The sequence below is a fragment of the Gigantopelta aegis genome, chromosome 14 (assembly GCF_016097555.1).
Source record: "Gigantopelta aegis isolate Gae_Host chromosome 14, Gae_host_genome, whole genome shotgun sequence".
NCBI classification, from domain to species: domain Eukaryota; kingdom Metazoa; phylum Mollusca; class Gastropoda; order Neomphalida; family Peltospiridae; genus Gigantopelta; species Gigantopelta aegis.
The window spans coordinates 33713436-33731666 of record NC_054712.1 but is presented as its reverse complement, the minus strand read 5'-3'; the positions used below and the strand labels follow the sequence as shown (position 1 = coordinate 33731666).

Below are 18231 nucleotides of genomic sequence, written 5' to 3'. Positions count from 1 at the left end.
GTCTATCTATGAGCCTGTCGCATGATTTTGTGGCGCCAGTGTCTCTTCAAACTCTCAGGCCATTCACACTTAATTATTATCTATGAATAGGTGTTCCTCCTGTTTCATCATTCATCCGTGATTGTGTACATTACAAGTGATGGCTATTTTCAAAAAGGCGACACAAATGTTGCCTTACGGTGACTAGCACGGCGAAGTCAGGCTGGTTAGAGCGAAGTTTGGGCTCACTTCGCCCGGTCGCGTGAGCCCTGAATAATAAGTCACATAATATTGCTTCTGTTTTTTGATAATACTTTTCACAATTACAATTTTTAATTACTTTTTCCAATATATCTAATTTATAGGTACAAAATGTGCCAGTGAAAGACAATTAGAATTACAATCACTGCTAATTGTATAGCAGAACTTGACCAATACTCAAAGATATAATTATGGGATATCAGATGGCTTTCCTTCCTTTCCCATCATTTTAAATGATTGTATTTTTAATAATATATATATTTTTTTATTTGTATTAACAGAGGGCCTGAAAACATGTATAATACATTTGTTTTAATTTATGCCAAATCATTTTACACATAGAGAATAACTAGTTAATGATGTTGGATATCTGCTTTATCCTGTGAAGGTAAGAATGGGAAAATCCTCGAGGCTCTGTCAAACGGAATTTCTCATTCAGCCTGAACATGATAAAGCAGCTCAGTGATACAGCGCTCGCTTGATGCACAGTCGGTCTGGGATCGATATCCATCAGTGGGCCCATTGGGCTATTTCTCGTTCCAGCCAATGTACCACGACTGGTAATCAAAGGCCGTGGTATGTACTATCCTGTCTGTGGGATGGTGCATATAAAAGATCCCTTGCTGCTAATCGAAAAGAGTAGCCAGTGTGAGCTGTAGGCGGGACGTAGCCCAGTGGTAAAGTATTTGCTTGATGCGTGGTTGGTCTGGGATCGATCCCCATCGGTGGGCCTATTGGGCTATTTTTCGCTCCATCCAGTGCACCATGACTGGTAATCAAAGGCCATGGTATGTGCTATCCTGTCTATGGGATAGTGCATAAGATCCCAGGTTGCTTTTAATCGAAAAGAGTAGCCCATAAGTGGCGACAGCGGGTTTCCTCTCACAATATTTTTGAGGTCTTCAACCATATGTCCGACGCCATATAACCGTAAATTGTGTTGAGTGTGTTGTTAAATACAACATTTTCTTCCAGTGCCACCGAGATCCAGTCTGGACAGAGATAAGCCTGTTATATATGTTCTTTATATTGATTCAGCTCATCACTTTGAGGTTTATTCACATTTTCAACAACTTCAGCACACATTCGATGGCTTAATCCAGAAAATATCCAGAAACATCAACTTTAATCTAGAAGACTTGATGAATAATTTCCTTTCCCATGAATTTTTATTGGAGGGACTTATTGTCAGCTTTTTGTTTCATAAAGAGTTGAGGGGGTGGGATATATCAAGTTTAGTCTAGACTTATCCACGTTTAAATGGACAGTTATGTAATATATTCATCTCATATATCCCTGTGACTCGACAACAAATTTCTACATATTGTTAAATTTTATTGAAAACGAAATGAATTAAAATATGCCTAAAACATTATTCAAAATGTTTCCCACCAGGTGGTTCCGTGACATCAAACCATATTAAGCATTTAGCAATGGATTTGGAGGGGTTTTGTTATTAAAATAAAATGAAATAAAATAAATATGCCATATGTTTGAAACCATACTGGACTGTAGACCTAGGATCAATTTCCATTGGTGGGCCCATTGGGCTATTCTTAGCCAGTTCTCTGTAAATGGTATAACAAACACTATGGTATGTACTATCCTGTCTGTAGGATACTGCATATAAAAGAGTAACCCATGAATTGATGGCAGCAGATCTTTTTTCTTACATCATTATCTGTGTGGTCCTAGCTTAACTATATATTTGATGTTAAATAAAACATTTCTTCTTTCTTTCCATTTTGGACTAGAAAATTCTGATTGCATGACAACAGGATGAGCTATCTATTTTAGCAAGTATAAGTTTCAGCTATGATACAAATAGTTGACAGAGCAAAATGACCAGAATACAAAATTATTTATCAACTTTTTCTCTTTTTTTCGGAACTGCATGTTCTTGTTGCATGTTGATCACACTTGAAATGGAAAGAAAGAAATGTTTTATTTAACGTCGCACTCAACACATTTTATTTACGGTTATATGGCGTCAGACATATGGTTAAGGACCACACAGATTTTGAGAGGAAACCCGCTGTCACCACTACATGGGCTACTCTTTCCGATTAGCAGCAAGGGATCTTTTATTTGCGCTTCCCACAGGCAGGATAGCACAAACCATGGCCTTTGTTGAACCAGTTATGGATCACTGGTCGGTGCAAGTGGTTTACACCTACCCATTGAGCCTTGCGGAGCACTCACTCAGGGTTTGGAGTCGGTATCTGGATTAAAAATCCCATGCCTCGACTGGGATCCGAACCCAGTACCTACCAGCCTGTAGACCGATGGCCTAACCATGACGCCGGAAAGAATTATTCATATAAAAAATTGTTACAATGGCGTAGCAAAAGGGCATGAGCCCCCCCCCCTTTTCAGATATTTTGCTTTATATCTGCTTTATAATAGTGTAAAAATGTATAAATATAAAAGTGGACCCCCCCCCCCCCTTTTTGGCACCTTCCTATGCCACTGTGTTAGTAGTAAATGGATGATAAAAGCCTGTCTTTAATTTTTATAAGTTGACTGCAGCACAATTTGTTATTTATCGATCTGCCCAGTGGTAAAGCACTCGCCTGATGCGTGGTTAGTCTGGGATCGATTCCCGTCAGTGAGCCCATTGGGCAATTTCTCATTCCAACCAGTGCTCCACAAATGGTATATCAAAGGCAGTGGTATATGCTATTCTGTCTGTGGGATGGTTCATATAAAAGATCCCTTGCTATAAATAGAAAAATGTAGCGGGTTTCCTCTCTAAGGCTATATGTCAAAATCACCAAATGTTTGACATCCAATAGTAGATGATTAATACATCAATGTGCTCTAGTGGTGTTGTTGAACAAAACAGATTTAAGTTTTAACAATAGCGATAGTGGGTAGATGTTCCAGTGTAAACTCACCATAAGGAACTCCTGACACATCAATACCTCTTGCCGCAACATCAGTACAAATCATAAACTTCACTTTGCTGTCCTGAAAATAGATTACAGATAAACTTTACTATGTTGTCCTGAAAACAGATTACAGATAAACTTCACTTTGTTGTCCTGAAAACAGATTACAGATAAACTTCACTATGTTGTCCTGAAAACAGATTACAGATAAACTTCACTTTGCTGTCCTGAAAACAGATTACAGATAAACTTCACTATGCTGTCCTGAAAACAGATTACAGATAAACTTCACTTTGTTGTCCTGAAAAACAGATTACAGATAAACTTCACTTTGCTGTCCTGAAAACAGATTACAGATAAACTTTTTATCCTGAAAACAAATTATAGATACTTTACTTTGTTGACCAATATTATAAACTTCATCTTGTTGTCCTTAAACAGATTAAAGATACTATTTTGTTGTCCTGAAAACAGATTATGAATAAACTTAATCTTGTTGTCCTTAAAACAGATTATGGACACTCTATTTTGTTGTCCTGAACACAAATTAATATAAAGGTTACCTTATCCTGATTTTTTTTTTTTTTAAATAATTTTAAATTTATTGTGAAAACAGGCTCAACCATCTGAGCTATAGATCCTGCTTTGTTGTAAACAAATAGCACATACCATGGCCTTTTCAGAACCTTTCTTCTTATTTTCGTGCTTATATACAATTAAGGTTCAAGCATACTGTCCTGGGCATACACCTCAGCTATCTGTTCAGGGCAGTGGGTTAGTTGTTAGTTGTTAGTGGTTAGTTAGAGAGAAGATGGTGTAGTTGTCCCACTGAGTTGTTAAAACTCGCTCTGGGTGGGAGCCGGTACCGGGCTGCGAACTTAGTACCTACCAGCCTTACGTCTGACGGCTTATAATCACGACACCACTGAGGCCAGTCAAAGACCATTAAGATCAGTAGTCTTACCTTAAATTTCTGGAGGTTGGCCTTTCTCTCCGGTGGTTTCCTATCACTGTGCAGACACACACAAGAGAGGCTGCCTGAAAAAGGAAAGATGAAGACATCAACTTTGAGCTGCATGCTGGATATGTTCTGATGACTATGTGTCAGAATAACCAATTCACAAAACATCATAAATTTAAGTTTACCGTTAACAGCCGTATGATTACACGTGTTTGGTATCTATTTACATATAATATAGATAATGAAAAAATTAAATAAGATTATTTATATACATTTTGAATATTTCTAATCATACACATAAACATGAATGTATGAATGAACAAGCATTCTGAGAGTACTGCTAAAGTACTACCGAGCCCAAATATTTTTTGTATCTCCTAAATTCAAGGGCCATAACTCTGTGAAAAATTGGTAAATCACCAAAACTTAATCTGTAACATAACATGATAAAGCAATACACAAAATTTCAGCTTAATATCTTGAAGCATTGCCCCCCCCCCAATTTTTTTTTTAATCTCCAAAGGGCCATAACTCTTGTGAAAAATAGGTAAATCACCAAGAAAGTAAACCTTAATCTGTAACATAACATGTTAAAACAATACACAAAATTTCAGCTCAATATCTTGAGGCATTGCCCCCCCCCCCCAAAGTTCAATTTTTTTTTTTTAATCTCCAAAGGGCCATAACTCGGTGATAAATTGGTAAATCGCCATGAAAATCAAGGCATTGTGAATAAAAAAATAAAAAATATATATATGGCACAGACAGACAGACAGACAGACAGACAGATGGATGGATGGAGACAAAATTTGTATCTATAATTACAAGTTGTACAAATAATATAGTTCAAAATATACTTAAAAGAACTATCTTGAATTTGTAGCCATTAAAAAACATTTTGGCAAATAAAATATTTTTACATTATTAAAATTACAAATTATTTACATTTTCTCATGCAGAATATGAACATTTCTATAACAAAACACTTCTGGACATCGTAATGTTTTGTAGTATCTCAATACTGATTTTTGTCTAAAATAATTTTGCGTGTACAAATTTAATATTTCGTCCAATACCTAAATGAAATTTGAAATATTTGGCCAAAGGTCATTCTACATGTATTTATCTGTATAATACTAATTTATATTTAAAACATGTTAAAGTAAGATGTAGTGTCTAAAAAAACCCACCCCAAAACCCCCAGGATGAGTGTTTATTTTGTTGGGGAGAATGAACAGAAATCTTGCTAGGGCTGAAAACTTGAAATATAGTTCCTTTAAATCACTTTCTTTTGTCTTTACTACGACTCATCTTTTATAATGACATAATTTTCTGCATGGAATAGAATAAGTTTGTTTTATTTAACGACGCCACTAGAGCCACTTATCATCGGCTATTGGACGTCAAACATATGGTCATTCTGACACTGTTCTTTTTTTTAGAGGAAACCCGCTGTCGTCACATAGGCTACTCTTTTACGACAGGCAGCAAGGGATCTTTTATTTGCGCTTCCCACAGGCAGGACAGCACAAACCATGGCCTTAGTTGAACCAGTTATGGATCACTGGTCAGTGCAAGTGCTTTACACCTACCCATTAAGCATTGCGGAGCACTCACTCAGGGTTTGGAGTCGGTATCTGGATTAAAAATCCCATGCCTCGACTGGGATCTGAACCCAGTACCTACCAGCCTGTAGACCGATGGCCTAACCACGACGCCACCGAGGCCGGTACATGGAATAGATACCAAACACTCGTAAACTGACGACTTTTAACAGTAAATGTAAAGTTAGAATGCTCTGTGCATTTGGCTCCAGGCCTCTACAAATTGCAGAACCGATGGTTTGGTTCAAGCATCAGTTGTGCAATTTTATTTGGCATATAACACGGATTTACTTTTAGACTAAGTGAGAAATTTACAGAATGATCACTCCTAGCAGTGTGTCTTCTATTTAGTTGTTAGTGATACAAGAAGGATTAAGCAAACCAAGGCCAGTGACATGTTCACAAAGCAAAGTGCCTGCAAACTCAACGACAGAGTACAATGATTTTTTATCTTCTAATGATAGGCACAAAAAACCACAGTCCTGTAGCCCAGTAAGTGCTTGCCTGATATGCAGTCCGTCTAGGATTGATCTCTGTTGGTCATCTCATTCCAGCCAGTGCACCATGTCTGATACATGTATAGCAAAGGCTGTCATATTTGCTATCCTGTCTGTGGGATAATGCATAATAAAGATCCCTTGCTATGAATGGAACAATGCTGCAGGTTTCCTGTCTACAACTATATATCAAAATTACCAAATGTATGACATCCAAAAACCAGTCTAGCGAGCGACCGTCTTCCTGAACAAGTCTCTGCTGTACTACTCTGATGATGCTGTATGCAATAAACAAGCATGGCTACGATATCCTTGTGTCTGCAAGGTCTTTCAAAATGTTACATATACTGTTCGATAACAGCAAAAACATCACGTAATAATAAAAATAATGTTTTTAATCAACTTGTTGGGAAGTGTGTAGATATGGCGTCATGAACAATGTTTTATGTTAGTGGTTCTACAGAAGCATCCTTTAAACAAAAATTGTGTAATCAACTTGTTGGGAAGTGTGTAGATATGGCGTCATGAACAATGTTTTATGTTACTGGTTCTACAGAAGCATCCTTTAAACAAAAATTGTGTAATCAACTTGTTGGGAAGTGTGTAGATATGGCGTCATGAACAATGTTTTATGTTACTGGTTCTACAGAAGCATCCTTTAAACAAAAATTGTGTAATCAACTTGTTGGGAAGTGTGTAGATATGGCATCATGAACAATGTTTTATGTTAGTGGTTCTAAAAAAGCATCCTTTAAACAAAAATTGTGTAATCAGCTTGTTGGGAAGTGTGTAGATATGGCGTCATGAACAATGTTTTATGTTACTGGTTCTACAGAAGCATCCTTTAAACAAAAATTGTGTAATCAGCTTGTTGGGAAGTGTGTAGATATGGCATCATGAACAATGTTTTATGTTACTGGTTCTACAGAAGCATCCTTTAAACAAAAATTGTGTAATCAACTTGTTGGGAAGTGTGTAGATATGGCATCATGAACAATGTTTTATGTTACTGGTTCTACAGAAGCATCCTTTAAACAAAAATTGTGTAATCAACTTGTTGGGAAGTGTGTAGATATGGCATCATGAACAATGTTTTATGTTACTGGTTCTACAGAAGCATCCTTTAAACAAAAATTGTGTAATCAGCTTGTTGGGAAGTGTGTAGATATGGCGTCATGAACAATGTTTTATGTTACTGGTTCTACAGAAGCATCCTTTAAACAAAAATTGTGTAATCAGCTTGTTGGGAAGTGTGTAGATATGGCGTCATGAACAATGTTTTATGTTACTGGTTCTACAGAAGCATCCTTTAAACAAAAATTGTGTAATCAACTTGTTGGGAAGTGTGTAGATATGGCATCATGAACAATGTTTTATGTTACTGGTTCTACAGAAGCATCCTTTAAACAAATATTGTGTAATCAACTTGTTGGGAAGTGTGTAGATATGGCGTCATGAACAATGTTTTATGTTAGTGGTTCAACAAAAGATCCCTTGCTGCTAATCGAAAAGAGTAGCTCATAAAGTGGTGACAGCAGGTTTCCTCTCTCAATGTCTGTGAGGTCCTTTACCAGATGTCTGACGCCATATAACCATAAATAAAATATGTTGAGTGTGTTGTTAAATAAGACATTTCCTTTCCTTTCTTAAAGTTAGGATCTAGCTTACGGGGCCAGGTGCCTGAGATGATTGGTTGTAGGATCAATTAACCCCTTGATGGACCAATTCTTTCAATTGTCTTTTTCTGTCCTAACCAGTGCCCCACGAATGGTATATCAAAGGCTGTGGTGTAGACTGTCTTGTCTGTGGAAAAGTGCATATAAATGAACTTAGCTATTAATGGAAAAAATGTAGCGGGTTTCCTATGAAGACTGCCTGTCAGAATTACCAAATGTCTGACATCCAATAGCCGATGATTAATAAATCAATGCGTTCTATTGGTGTCATTAAACAAAACTAACTAACTTTAAAATTCCTCATATGGGAGACTTTTTGAGAATTATCAAATGTTTGACATCCAATCGCCAATGACCAACAAATCAATGATCTCTAGTGGTGCCATTTTACAAAAAAAAAAAACCCCTAACTTTAAAACCCTTCCATACGTGGGCGGCTGTCTGAGAATAGAAGGCTGCTAGCTGTATCTACAGAACACAGTGAAACGTGTAATTGTGAACAAAAAAAGTAGACAGTAAGGACAATGACAGAACAGTCCCCGCCTAACATTAATGCCTGTCACCCACTAATGACCACCGACAACCACAGTTCACAGTCACAGTCATAGCACACCGCACCATCCTCCAGTGCCAGCTCGTGTCAGATGGCAATACACGGTAACCAGCGGCTGGCAGTAAATATCTATGGGTTCACTTGAATCAGAAAGTGGACCCCAGGCCTGCTTTTAATGAACACCAATCTAATCTACTCTGGAGCAAAAACCTGCCGCCAACAAAAGCAAGAAGTGTTTGTTTAATGGCACTCAAGGAACTTTGTTAATCATGGCTGCTCTTTATTGATTAGCCGACATATGTCTTCCGTATTATTTGTTTTTCTGTATCAGAACAGCAAATGACACATTGTTAAGACGTGACATCTGTCAATAGAACATGTCTTGCACTTCAAAAAGGATGCCCTAACAGTCCAGCCAACTGTATTGTTTAATTGGTATGTTAAAGATGCATTCTGAAAGCACGATAAAAAGTTTTAAAAAACATTTGATTTTTCTGAGGCGCCTTCAGATGAAGCCCATTGCAGTTTTTCATTAGACAAGACAATACATTCCTGATAAATATGTATGTATGTGTATGTGTATGTGCATGTGCATGTGCATGTGCATGTGCATGTGCATGTGCATGTGCATGTGCATGTGTATGTATGTATGTATGTATGTATATACATACAACTGAAAAAAAGTTCACATGACATAATGTAAAGATGTCACTATTTCTTGTTAAAAAAAAAAAGAGAGTTAAAAGTTTGTTTTGTTTAAAAACACCACTAGAGCACATTGATATATTAATTATTGGCTATCAACCATTTGATAATTTTGAAACCCACTACATTTTCCCATTAGTAGCAAGTGAACTTTTATATGCACCATCCCACAGACAGGATAGCACATATGACGGCCTTTGATAGACCAGTCATGGTGCACTGGCTGGAACGAGAAATAGCCCAATGGGCCCACCGACGGGGATGGATTTTGACTGATCACGCATCAAGCGAGCATTTTACCACTGGGCTACGTCCCACCATCAATTTAACTCATGTTAAAAAACACTTTAAAAAAATATTAACAGCAAATAACAGAAAATGGTGACGTACGGAGAACCCTCATCCATAGTCAGGAAGAAAAAAAGAAAGAAAGAAGTCTTTTATTTAACGACGCACTCAACATATTTTATTTACGATTATATGGCGTCAAGACATATGGTTAAGGACCACACAGATATTGAGAGAGGAAACTTGCTATCGCCATCCGTGGGCTACTCTTCAATTAGCAGAAAGGGATCTTTTATATGCACCTTCCCACAGACAGGACAGTACATACCATGGCCTTTGTTAGACCAGTTTAGGAGCCATAGAGTCGGGAAGTAAACCATGATACTGACATTCAATCAGGGTTCAAATTTTACCATATAGCAACAACAGCAAATGTGGTTGCCCTCCTTACTTGCCATTTATTGTGCTCTAAAAATTGATGTCTTCGATGGCACATTATGTGGTGCCCTACCTGGGTTGTCAGCATACATACATTCCATGTTATTCAATTTAGAAATAGTAAAATTATCATTGGTAATACGATAAAAGGCATCCGTATCCAATAAACTGCATAGGCTACAACCCAATTTAAGGCATCAGGCTCCGTATTCATAAACGTACTTAAGTCAAAGTACGATACTTACATACATACTAAGTATGTCGATAAATACCATACATTGACTTGTATGTCGATCAATATCATGCATTGACTTAAATACATTTATGAATATGGAGCCAGGGTAAAAAAAAATTTATCTGAGAAAACTTGACAAATTAAGTTGACTTTGTGCCCCTCTTTTGAAGGAAATGTTTGCCTTGGTGCCTTGTCCATCTTGTCTTTGTATCCTTATTTCTGTTATTAAACTAAAGGCAACATTTGCCATGGACCCCTCCCCCCCATTCAAGTTAAAATTTGCCAACCCATTCAACAGTACTGACATTGCATCGCTGTATTTTAAACCAACATAACTGTTCTATCTGTGAAGTAAATGTTATATATCAAATACCACGCATTCCTTAATTTCTTTCAATCGGTATATGTACATGTATGAAAAATGTAACACATGCTATTAACCATTGATTAGAAGAACAGCTTTCATCAGTAATAGGTTTAAATAAACGTGTGCTACTACTTTTCATTTAGTTAATTCATAACCTTTTTTTTCTTCTTCTTCTACCATTGATTTACCACAGCTAGTGCATTTCATTAAATAATTAAAAAAACAACAACCCACACACACAAAAACTGTCAACAGCTGTAGGAGAAAATGTGATTGTTAATACATGTAGTAATAATTCCCCTGATGGACTAATCATGGGTGGTAAAATGTCTTCCGGATATTAAAGATATTCTTTGAAAACGTAAGGGAAGACCTGCCAAGACATTTCAGTTCCATGCTGGCACCATTTCACCGCTTTTGTTCACAGTCTGTACAGACACTGCTCCATCTCATGGGATAGCCATGCAGTATCTTCCATCAAGAAGAATACATTTTGTGAATAGGCAATTATTTGTGAAAATTCCAATAAAGCTTGGAGCAAAATAATTAGGTTTTTTTTGTTTTTTTGTAAAGACCCTCAAGTATTCGTCTCAATTCCCTTACATGCATTTAATGACTTGGGTATTTTTCCCCCCTCAAATTGCACACAATTGGTAAAATACACAAACCAGTTGTCGATAACCAGCAGTGACAATCAAGAAATAGAATAATATGCAGTCCTGTTGTATTATGTAATGTTTATTAACCTTTGACATATTTCTTATTAGATAACAAGGCTTTTCTGACTGATAGTTCCGATCTGAGTACATGTGCGTCTACTATCGAAGCAAAACAAACGGATTAACTGGTGAGTGGAATCGATAAATTTGTGACTGTGTCCACAAGCAACTGTAAAGCAAGATTCCCACGTAATTAAATGTCTCGCTCATCCTAAACTTATTTGGTGTCGTTTGTGGTTGCAGTCATTGATATTCATCTCAATGTGTGTTAAATAGAAAAATATACAATAGAATCTCGTTGGGTTGAACTCGGAAGGGTCGAATACATCGAAACACTCAAACAAAAAGCGAAGTCCCGGGTCATATACTCAATAACGAAAGTTTAGCAAATATCTTTTATGACATTTAAATTTGTCATGGTTGAATAAACTTAAAAGAAAACCAGGTCCTCCTGTTGTGTTAAGGCAAAGGTTGATGAGTTTATAATGTTTCTAAATGGTAAACATTTCAGATGTGAATACTAATTAATAAAAATAGGTTGATTTATAAATGTTATGCCATTTCTTTTAACATTAGCTAAACTTTCGTTGTTGAGTATACTTACAAGTTGTTGACAGAATGGTTGAGTCGAACACTTTCTCTAGCACCGACGGGGTTTGAGCCAATGAAATTCAACTACATATATATATATATATATATATATATATATATACACACACACACACATATATATATATATATACATGTATATATATACATAGATAGATATAGATATATATATATATATATATATATATCTATATCTATCTATCTATCTATCTATATGTCTATGTCTATATGTGTATATGTGTATCCCTTGCTGCTAATCGGAAAGAGTAGCCCATGTAGTGGCGACAGCGGGTTTCCTCTCAAAATCTGTGTGGTCCTTAACCATATGTCTGATGCCATATAACCGTAAATAAAATGTGTTGAGTGCGTCGTTAAATAAAACATTTCTTTCTTTCTTTCATACCTAGCCAATGGTTATGCCATTAGCTTGGGATGGACATGCCAGGCTACAGATTTTCAAAGCTATCTTAGCACAACAATATTGTAAAATCATTTTAAGATATGACATCATTACGACACATGCCATAGGCTATGATGGTTTAGCTTCGAAAATATGATCACTGAACCTTAATTGAATATAGGCACATTAAGATATGACATCATTACGACACATGCCATAGGCTATGATGGTTTAGCTTCGAAAATATGATCACTGAACCTTAATTGAATATAGGCACATTAAGATATGACATCATTACGACACATGCCATAGGCTATGATGGTTTAGCTTCGAAAATATGATCACTGAACCTTAATTGAATATAGGCACATTAAGATATGACATCATTACGACACATGCCATAGGCTATGATGGTTTAGCTTCGAAAATATGATCACTGAAACTTAATTGAATATAGGCACATTAAGATATGACATCATTACGACACATGCCATAGGCTATGATGGTTTAGCTTCGAAAATATGATCACTGAACCTTAATTGAATATAGGCACATTAAGATATGACATCATTACGACACATGCCATAGGCTATGATGGTTTAGCTTCGAAAATATGATCACTGAACCTTAATTGAATATAGGCACATTAAGAGTTTCATGATCAGAATCAAGTTAAATCTGTTTGAAGTTGGGATCAATACGATTATGTTATGTAAAAGATGACAAGTAAAAGAACTATACTGGCAGAAAGAAATGAGTAAAAACAGAAAGACTGACAGCACAACAAAACTGCAACCAAAGTTTAAATTTACGACACCACTAGAGCACATTGTTAATTAAAGCACTCGCCTCCTCAGTATGGAATCGATCCCAGTCGGTGGCCCATTGATCTATTTCTCTTCCAGCCAGTGCACCATGACTGGTATATCAAAGGCTGTGGTATGTGCTATCCTGTCTGTGGGATGGTTCATATAAAAGATCCCTTGCTACTAATGGGAAAAAAATGTAGTGGGTTTCCTCTCTAAGACTTCATGTCAAAATTACCAAATGTTTGACATCCAATAGCTGATGATTAATAAATCAATGTGCTTCAGTGGTGTGGTTAACAAAACAAACTAACACTCAATTCCACATTACTGACATTCAATCTAGGACTAGCTCTGCCAATCGCCAAATTCGCCAATTGCGAAACTTAAAGGGACAATCAAGGCATTTCACCTGGTATGCATATTCAACGATATATAATGCACATTATTGCTTAATATCAACAAGTATAATCATAGAGTTAATTAATAAAACGGTTAAATGTGACGGCTATTATATATAACGGGCGCAGCCATTTTGTATCATCCCAGTGAATACGCCCTCTGGCGAGCTGGTGATTACGTTAATACCTAACGTGTCATGTCAGGATTTAGTCTTCGAACTGAAGAAACAAAACATACCTGATTTTTTGCGGATGCATCGCAATATTCTGTAATAACAGTCATCCCAGTAAGCCAGCAACAATTATGTATTATTTTTAATACAAAATAAACCACCATTGTCAAAGTGTTTAAATAACTATATTATCTTTTGTACATAAATTAACCCACATACTGAAATAATAATCTTTCCGTGGCATGTACCTGTGGTTCCTGATTGGCAGGTGTATATTTAGATGGTCCCCAGACGCTTTGTCAAGACACACTAAAAAGACGTGCCTCTTTTATTAAGATCACAGGGTATGTGTTTTAACTGCATGGACACCCCTCTAATCGTAATCAATCAGCTGTCCTGCTTTATTACTGTAAGTAATTCTGTAAAACCCTTGATTAAGTAGACTTTCCCATCTAAAATCACAAAACTGACCAATTACGTAGTCCCAAAGAAAAGAAAATTATCACTTGGGTATCGTGAGTGGTTGTTCTTGCTCGAACGTAGCATACCAATAGGCCTAATAATATGCATTATTTTCTTTGGATTTTTAAAAAAAGAAAAATACAATACAGTAAAGTACGCTTATAACGAACTGCAAGGGACCAGCTTCATTGGTTCGTTATAACAGTAGTTCGTTGTACACATTTGCAGAAGTTGGTAATTTTTATTCCGAAAGTCGGCCATTTTGAATTTTGAACTCAATATAATAGTAAAAAATTTTTAAAATGCCTTGGTGATTATAAGACATTTATAAAAAATATATAAGTAATAAATAAATACAACAAAACATTACTGAAAGATCACATCAAAAGAGTTTAGTGAATTACATGTACCTAATCACGTTTCGTCACGTAATCACTAACCGTGGTTTGTTTACTTAGCGTTGGACGCATAACTTCTAATGCCGAGTCAATGTCCGCAATGCTGTCAAATACTGGCAATCGAATATCTCCTTTACTCTGAAAAAACAGTCTGACTGTCTCGAGTGCCTTGTGCGTTTCAACTGCTGTGGGCGTTGGCTGTTCGGGTGGCTCCTGTGTATCGTCCTCTGGTTCAGAATCACTGTGGCCGTCTCGTTTTCCGATAATCTCTGAAACAATGTCGTCATCTGTCAGCTGTTCGGTGATTACAACTTGCTCGTCTGCAGTGAGATAATCTTCCAGAGTGACACCATCTGGCACCATCCCATTAATTACCGCTGATTAATATCATTGTATATATATATTGAGTTGAACGTGTCAGACTGTTTTTGGAGTACGGTTGATCTCACGGCTCAGCTGTCCGTTAACACTGATTGGTTTGATACGTAACGGTTCCGGTATAATTAGTGACTTAATCCCTTAATTGATACCTGTTCCCAAGTCCAGACAAACAAAAGTTATTTAGGCTGTTGTTTTAGTGCGGTCGTGCGGTCGATCCCACGGCTTTGTAGCGTTTTACACTGATTGGTTTGATACGTAATGCTTCCGGTATTCACGGTTCGTTATGTAAACACTTATTTACACTGGAATTAACTATTTGGGACCACAAAATTGGTTCGTTTTAACAGTTAATTCGCTATACATAGTTTGTTCTATACATTAAAATGTATTACTAATATATAGGGGAGAAAATCGGGACTTTACAATCAGTTCGTTCTAACCGGTAGTTTGTTATAAGCGTGTTCGTTCTAAACGTACTTTACTGTAACTCCATTTCGTTCTATTGATGCAAATTGAAATATATTTAGTTAAATAGTTTATTATACTATCAAGTCATTTATGCTGTTTTACAAGTCAGGTTGATGAAAGCGAAGCGCTTTGTCATAAATTAGAGCGTTTGTTTACACTGTGCATAGAGCAGATGGACAGAGCTGACCTCACTTCGCCCCAAGCTATACCACCGGACGTCACAAAAACGAAACAAAATGGCTGCCCCCAGTTAGCAGGAATAATCATGTTGTTTTATTAACTCTAAAATTTGTTAAAGTGTCAGTATGTGTTGGTGGTCCGGGTATGCATCTTTCCAACACATAAATCTCTTGTTTGAGTTTACTCTACCTTTAAGAACAGTTGACAAATTTTAATTTAATTTGGCAAAACAAATTGTGTTATAATTGATTTTTTGGAAAATAGCTATAGGTTTTGCTTCTTTTTTTTTTAATAATTTGGTGAAATTTTCTGATCACCCAGAGCAAACCCTGCAATCTCATGACATATCTTTGTGCTATACACAGACATTATTACTTTAGTAGTGAATTATATATATAATACATATGAACTACAATATCAACTGTTCCCCAATTTGTTTCTTTCAGTATACAGACATTATTACTCTAGTAGTGAATTATATATATAATACATATGATCTACAATATCAACTGTTCTCCAATTTGTTTCTCTCAGTATTCAAACAAACAAGTTTATAATTTAGCTTATAAAAAAAACAAACATTTGTATTCAGACACATCACAAACAATAACTTAAACATATTCAATGCTAAAAATAAAAATATTTTCAAATTCATCCTAATACAAAATAAAAATTGATCATAAGAATGGAAAGCAATTATTTGTCGGTTCATGCAAGTAGGAAGTGGAAAAAACGATGTGCACACTTTTGTGCAACATCCTCTTTATGCAGACTCACACAATGTGCACATCGATTTTTCACTTCATACTTGAAATAACCCCAAAAACGCAACAACAACCCAACTGCTGTCAATTCTAAAATAAATTGTTTTTATATTGTATTATTGGTTTAGACATTATGCATTAAAAAGTTACTTGTTACTTCAATGCTTCTATTTTGATGCTAAAAAAAAATTAAGACTTAAAATTTTTATTTAGAAATATATCACACAATGTTGCAAGAGGGACCTTTAAAAAAAAACCCCCACAACACAATGGTATAATGACAACAGTAAATTTACAAACAGATAACAAATCATGACAGCCCCATCTTTTGCCATGGAAACAGGCCAGCATGTTAACACAAACTATTGCAGCTGTCAAGGGATCTCGGTGATAAGAAAATTAGATTGAGTACTTGTAATGATCTATAAAGCCATATAAATGATGTCGTCCTCCAAAAACTGGAAGTCCATAACTTATACATGCCTGTAATGATATAGACCCAGTGGATTTCCGTTTTAAAAAAAGCTATTTACCCCATTTCATATTTTTGTAAATTCTGTTTCATTTCCGTTTCAGAATACTATATGTAATTAACAATTTAACTAACACAAGTTGTGACAAATTAAAGTAGAAAATTCTATTTATTCATGATTCTTCTGGTTCATATTATCTTTAACAATCAACCAACTTCATAGAAAGCGATACTGTAATAAATTAATATGTCGCTATTTGTTGTTAAATTTTCAAAGTACATGTTAGCAACAAAAAATTGCATTAGAAGCAAAAGTCACAATTATAACAACTATATAAAGCAACTAAATACACGTTTTATTCGAAGGGGCTCAGGGTTGATAAACTTATATTTTTATCACCACTTTGACAGTCTCGTCATCTGCAATGTGAAGTATGCACATGCCACAGCGAAAATAAAGTTACAATGCAAAAAAAAACAGAAGAAAAAAAAAGAAGCTATGTTCAGTCAGTTGTTTATCGCTACAAAACTATTTTGACTTGATCCTGAAGTCCGTCGGTGGGCCCATTGGGCTATTTCTCATTCCAGCCAGTGCACCATGACTGGTATATCAAAGGCTGTGGTATGTGCTATCCTGTCTGTGGGATGGTGCATATAAAAGATCCCTTGCTGCTAATCGAAAAGAGTAGCCCATGAAGTAGCAACAGCGGGTTTCCTCTCTCAATATCTTTGTGGTCCTTAACCATCGTAAATAAAATGTGTTGAGTGCATCGTTAAATAAAACATTTATTTCTTTTTTTATCCTGAAGTCGTCATTTGATAAACGGCTGGCTGAACTTACTCCTGGCAAAAACCTGTCCCGTCTACGCAGTTGCAACAGACTAAGCAGTAAACTCGGTAAGTACGACACTACACGTTTGCCAATAGTACTGTAACAGGATTAATTATCAGTTTTACAGTGACAATAGTAAACGGTATTAGTTTTTTTAATTTTGCTAAAAATCATAATTCCATTTACAAATGTAACTTCAATTTCACACTGGGATTTCCGCAATTTCTGTCTGTTTTCTACGATCGCGGAAAATCACTGGGTTTGTAATGAAGCCTGTAATGAGTTAATAAAGTTAACACGCATGCAACACTGACAATATTAATTATACTACCCTAGCGTGCACGGTCATGTCCCATGTCGGTGAATTGAGCAGAAAGAACAAAAAGTAATGCTATATACTCCAGGGATTTGCCATGTGGGAGAACTGAAAGTGTTCAGCATGTTATGGCTTTGCGTTGACAAAAGACTACAAGTCAGTAGCAGTCCAGCACAAGTCATTTAATCAGACTTTGCCATGATGACCATTTTATTCAGATTGCTGCAGTGGAATTACATTGTATGATAAATACTACTTTACACCATGCGTTATTAGCGCCTTTGATGTACACTCAAAAGCAACATAAAATATCAGACCACAGTTAACGACCACATTGTTTACCATTGGTTCTTACAGGGCCAGGGCTCACCCTGTCCATGGTCAAATTAGCCAAA

General features: G+C 36.2%; 1 protein-coding gene across 1 annotated transcript in view; it reads right to left on the bottom strand.

The window, feature by feature from the left end:
- LOC121387992 (ATP-dependent RNA helicase DDX1-like) overlaps nucleotides 1–18231 on the bottom strand; it is a 461008-nt gene that overhangs the window by 61380 nt on the left and 381397 nt on the right. The window contains exons 22-23 of the mRNA XM_041519183.1: nucleotides 4096–4169; nucleotides 3138–3210 (exon numbers count right to left, since the gene is read on the bottom strand). Of these exons, the coding sequence (XP_041375117.1) occupies nucleotides 3138–3210; nucleotides 4096–4169 (147 nt within the window). The remainder of the gene's footprint in view (nucleotides 1–3137; nucleotides 3211–4095; nucleotides 4170–18231) is intronic.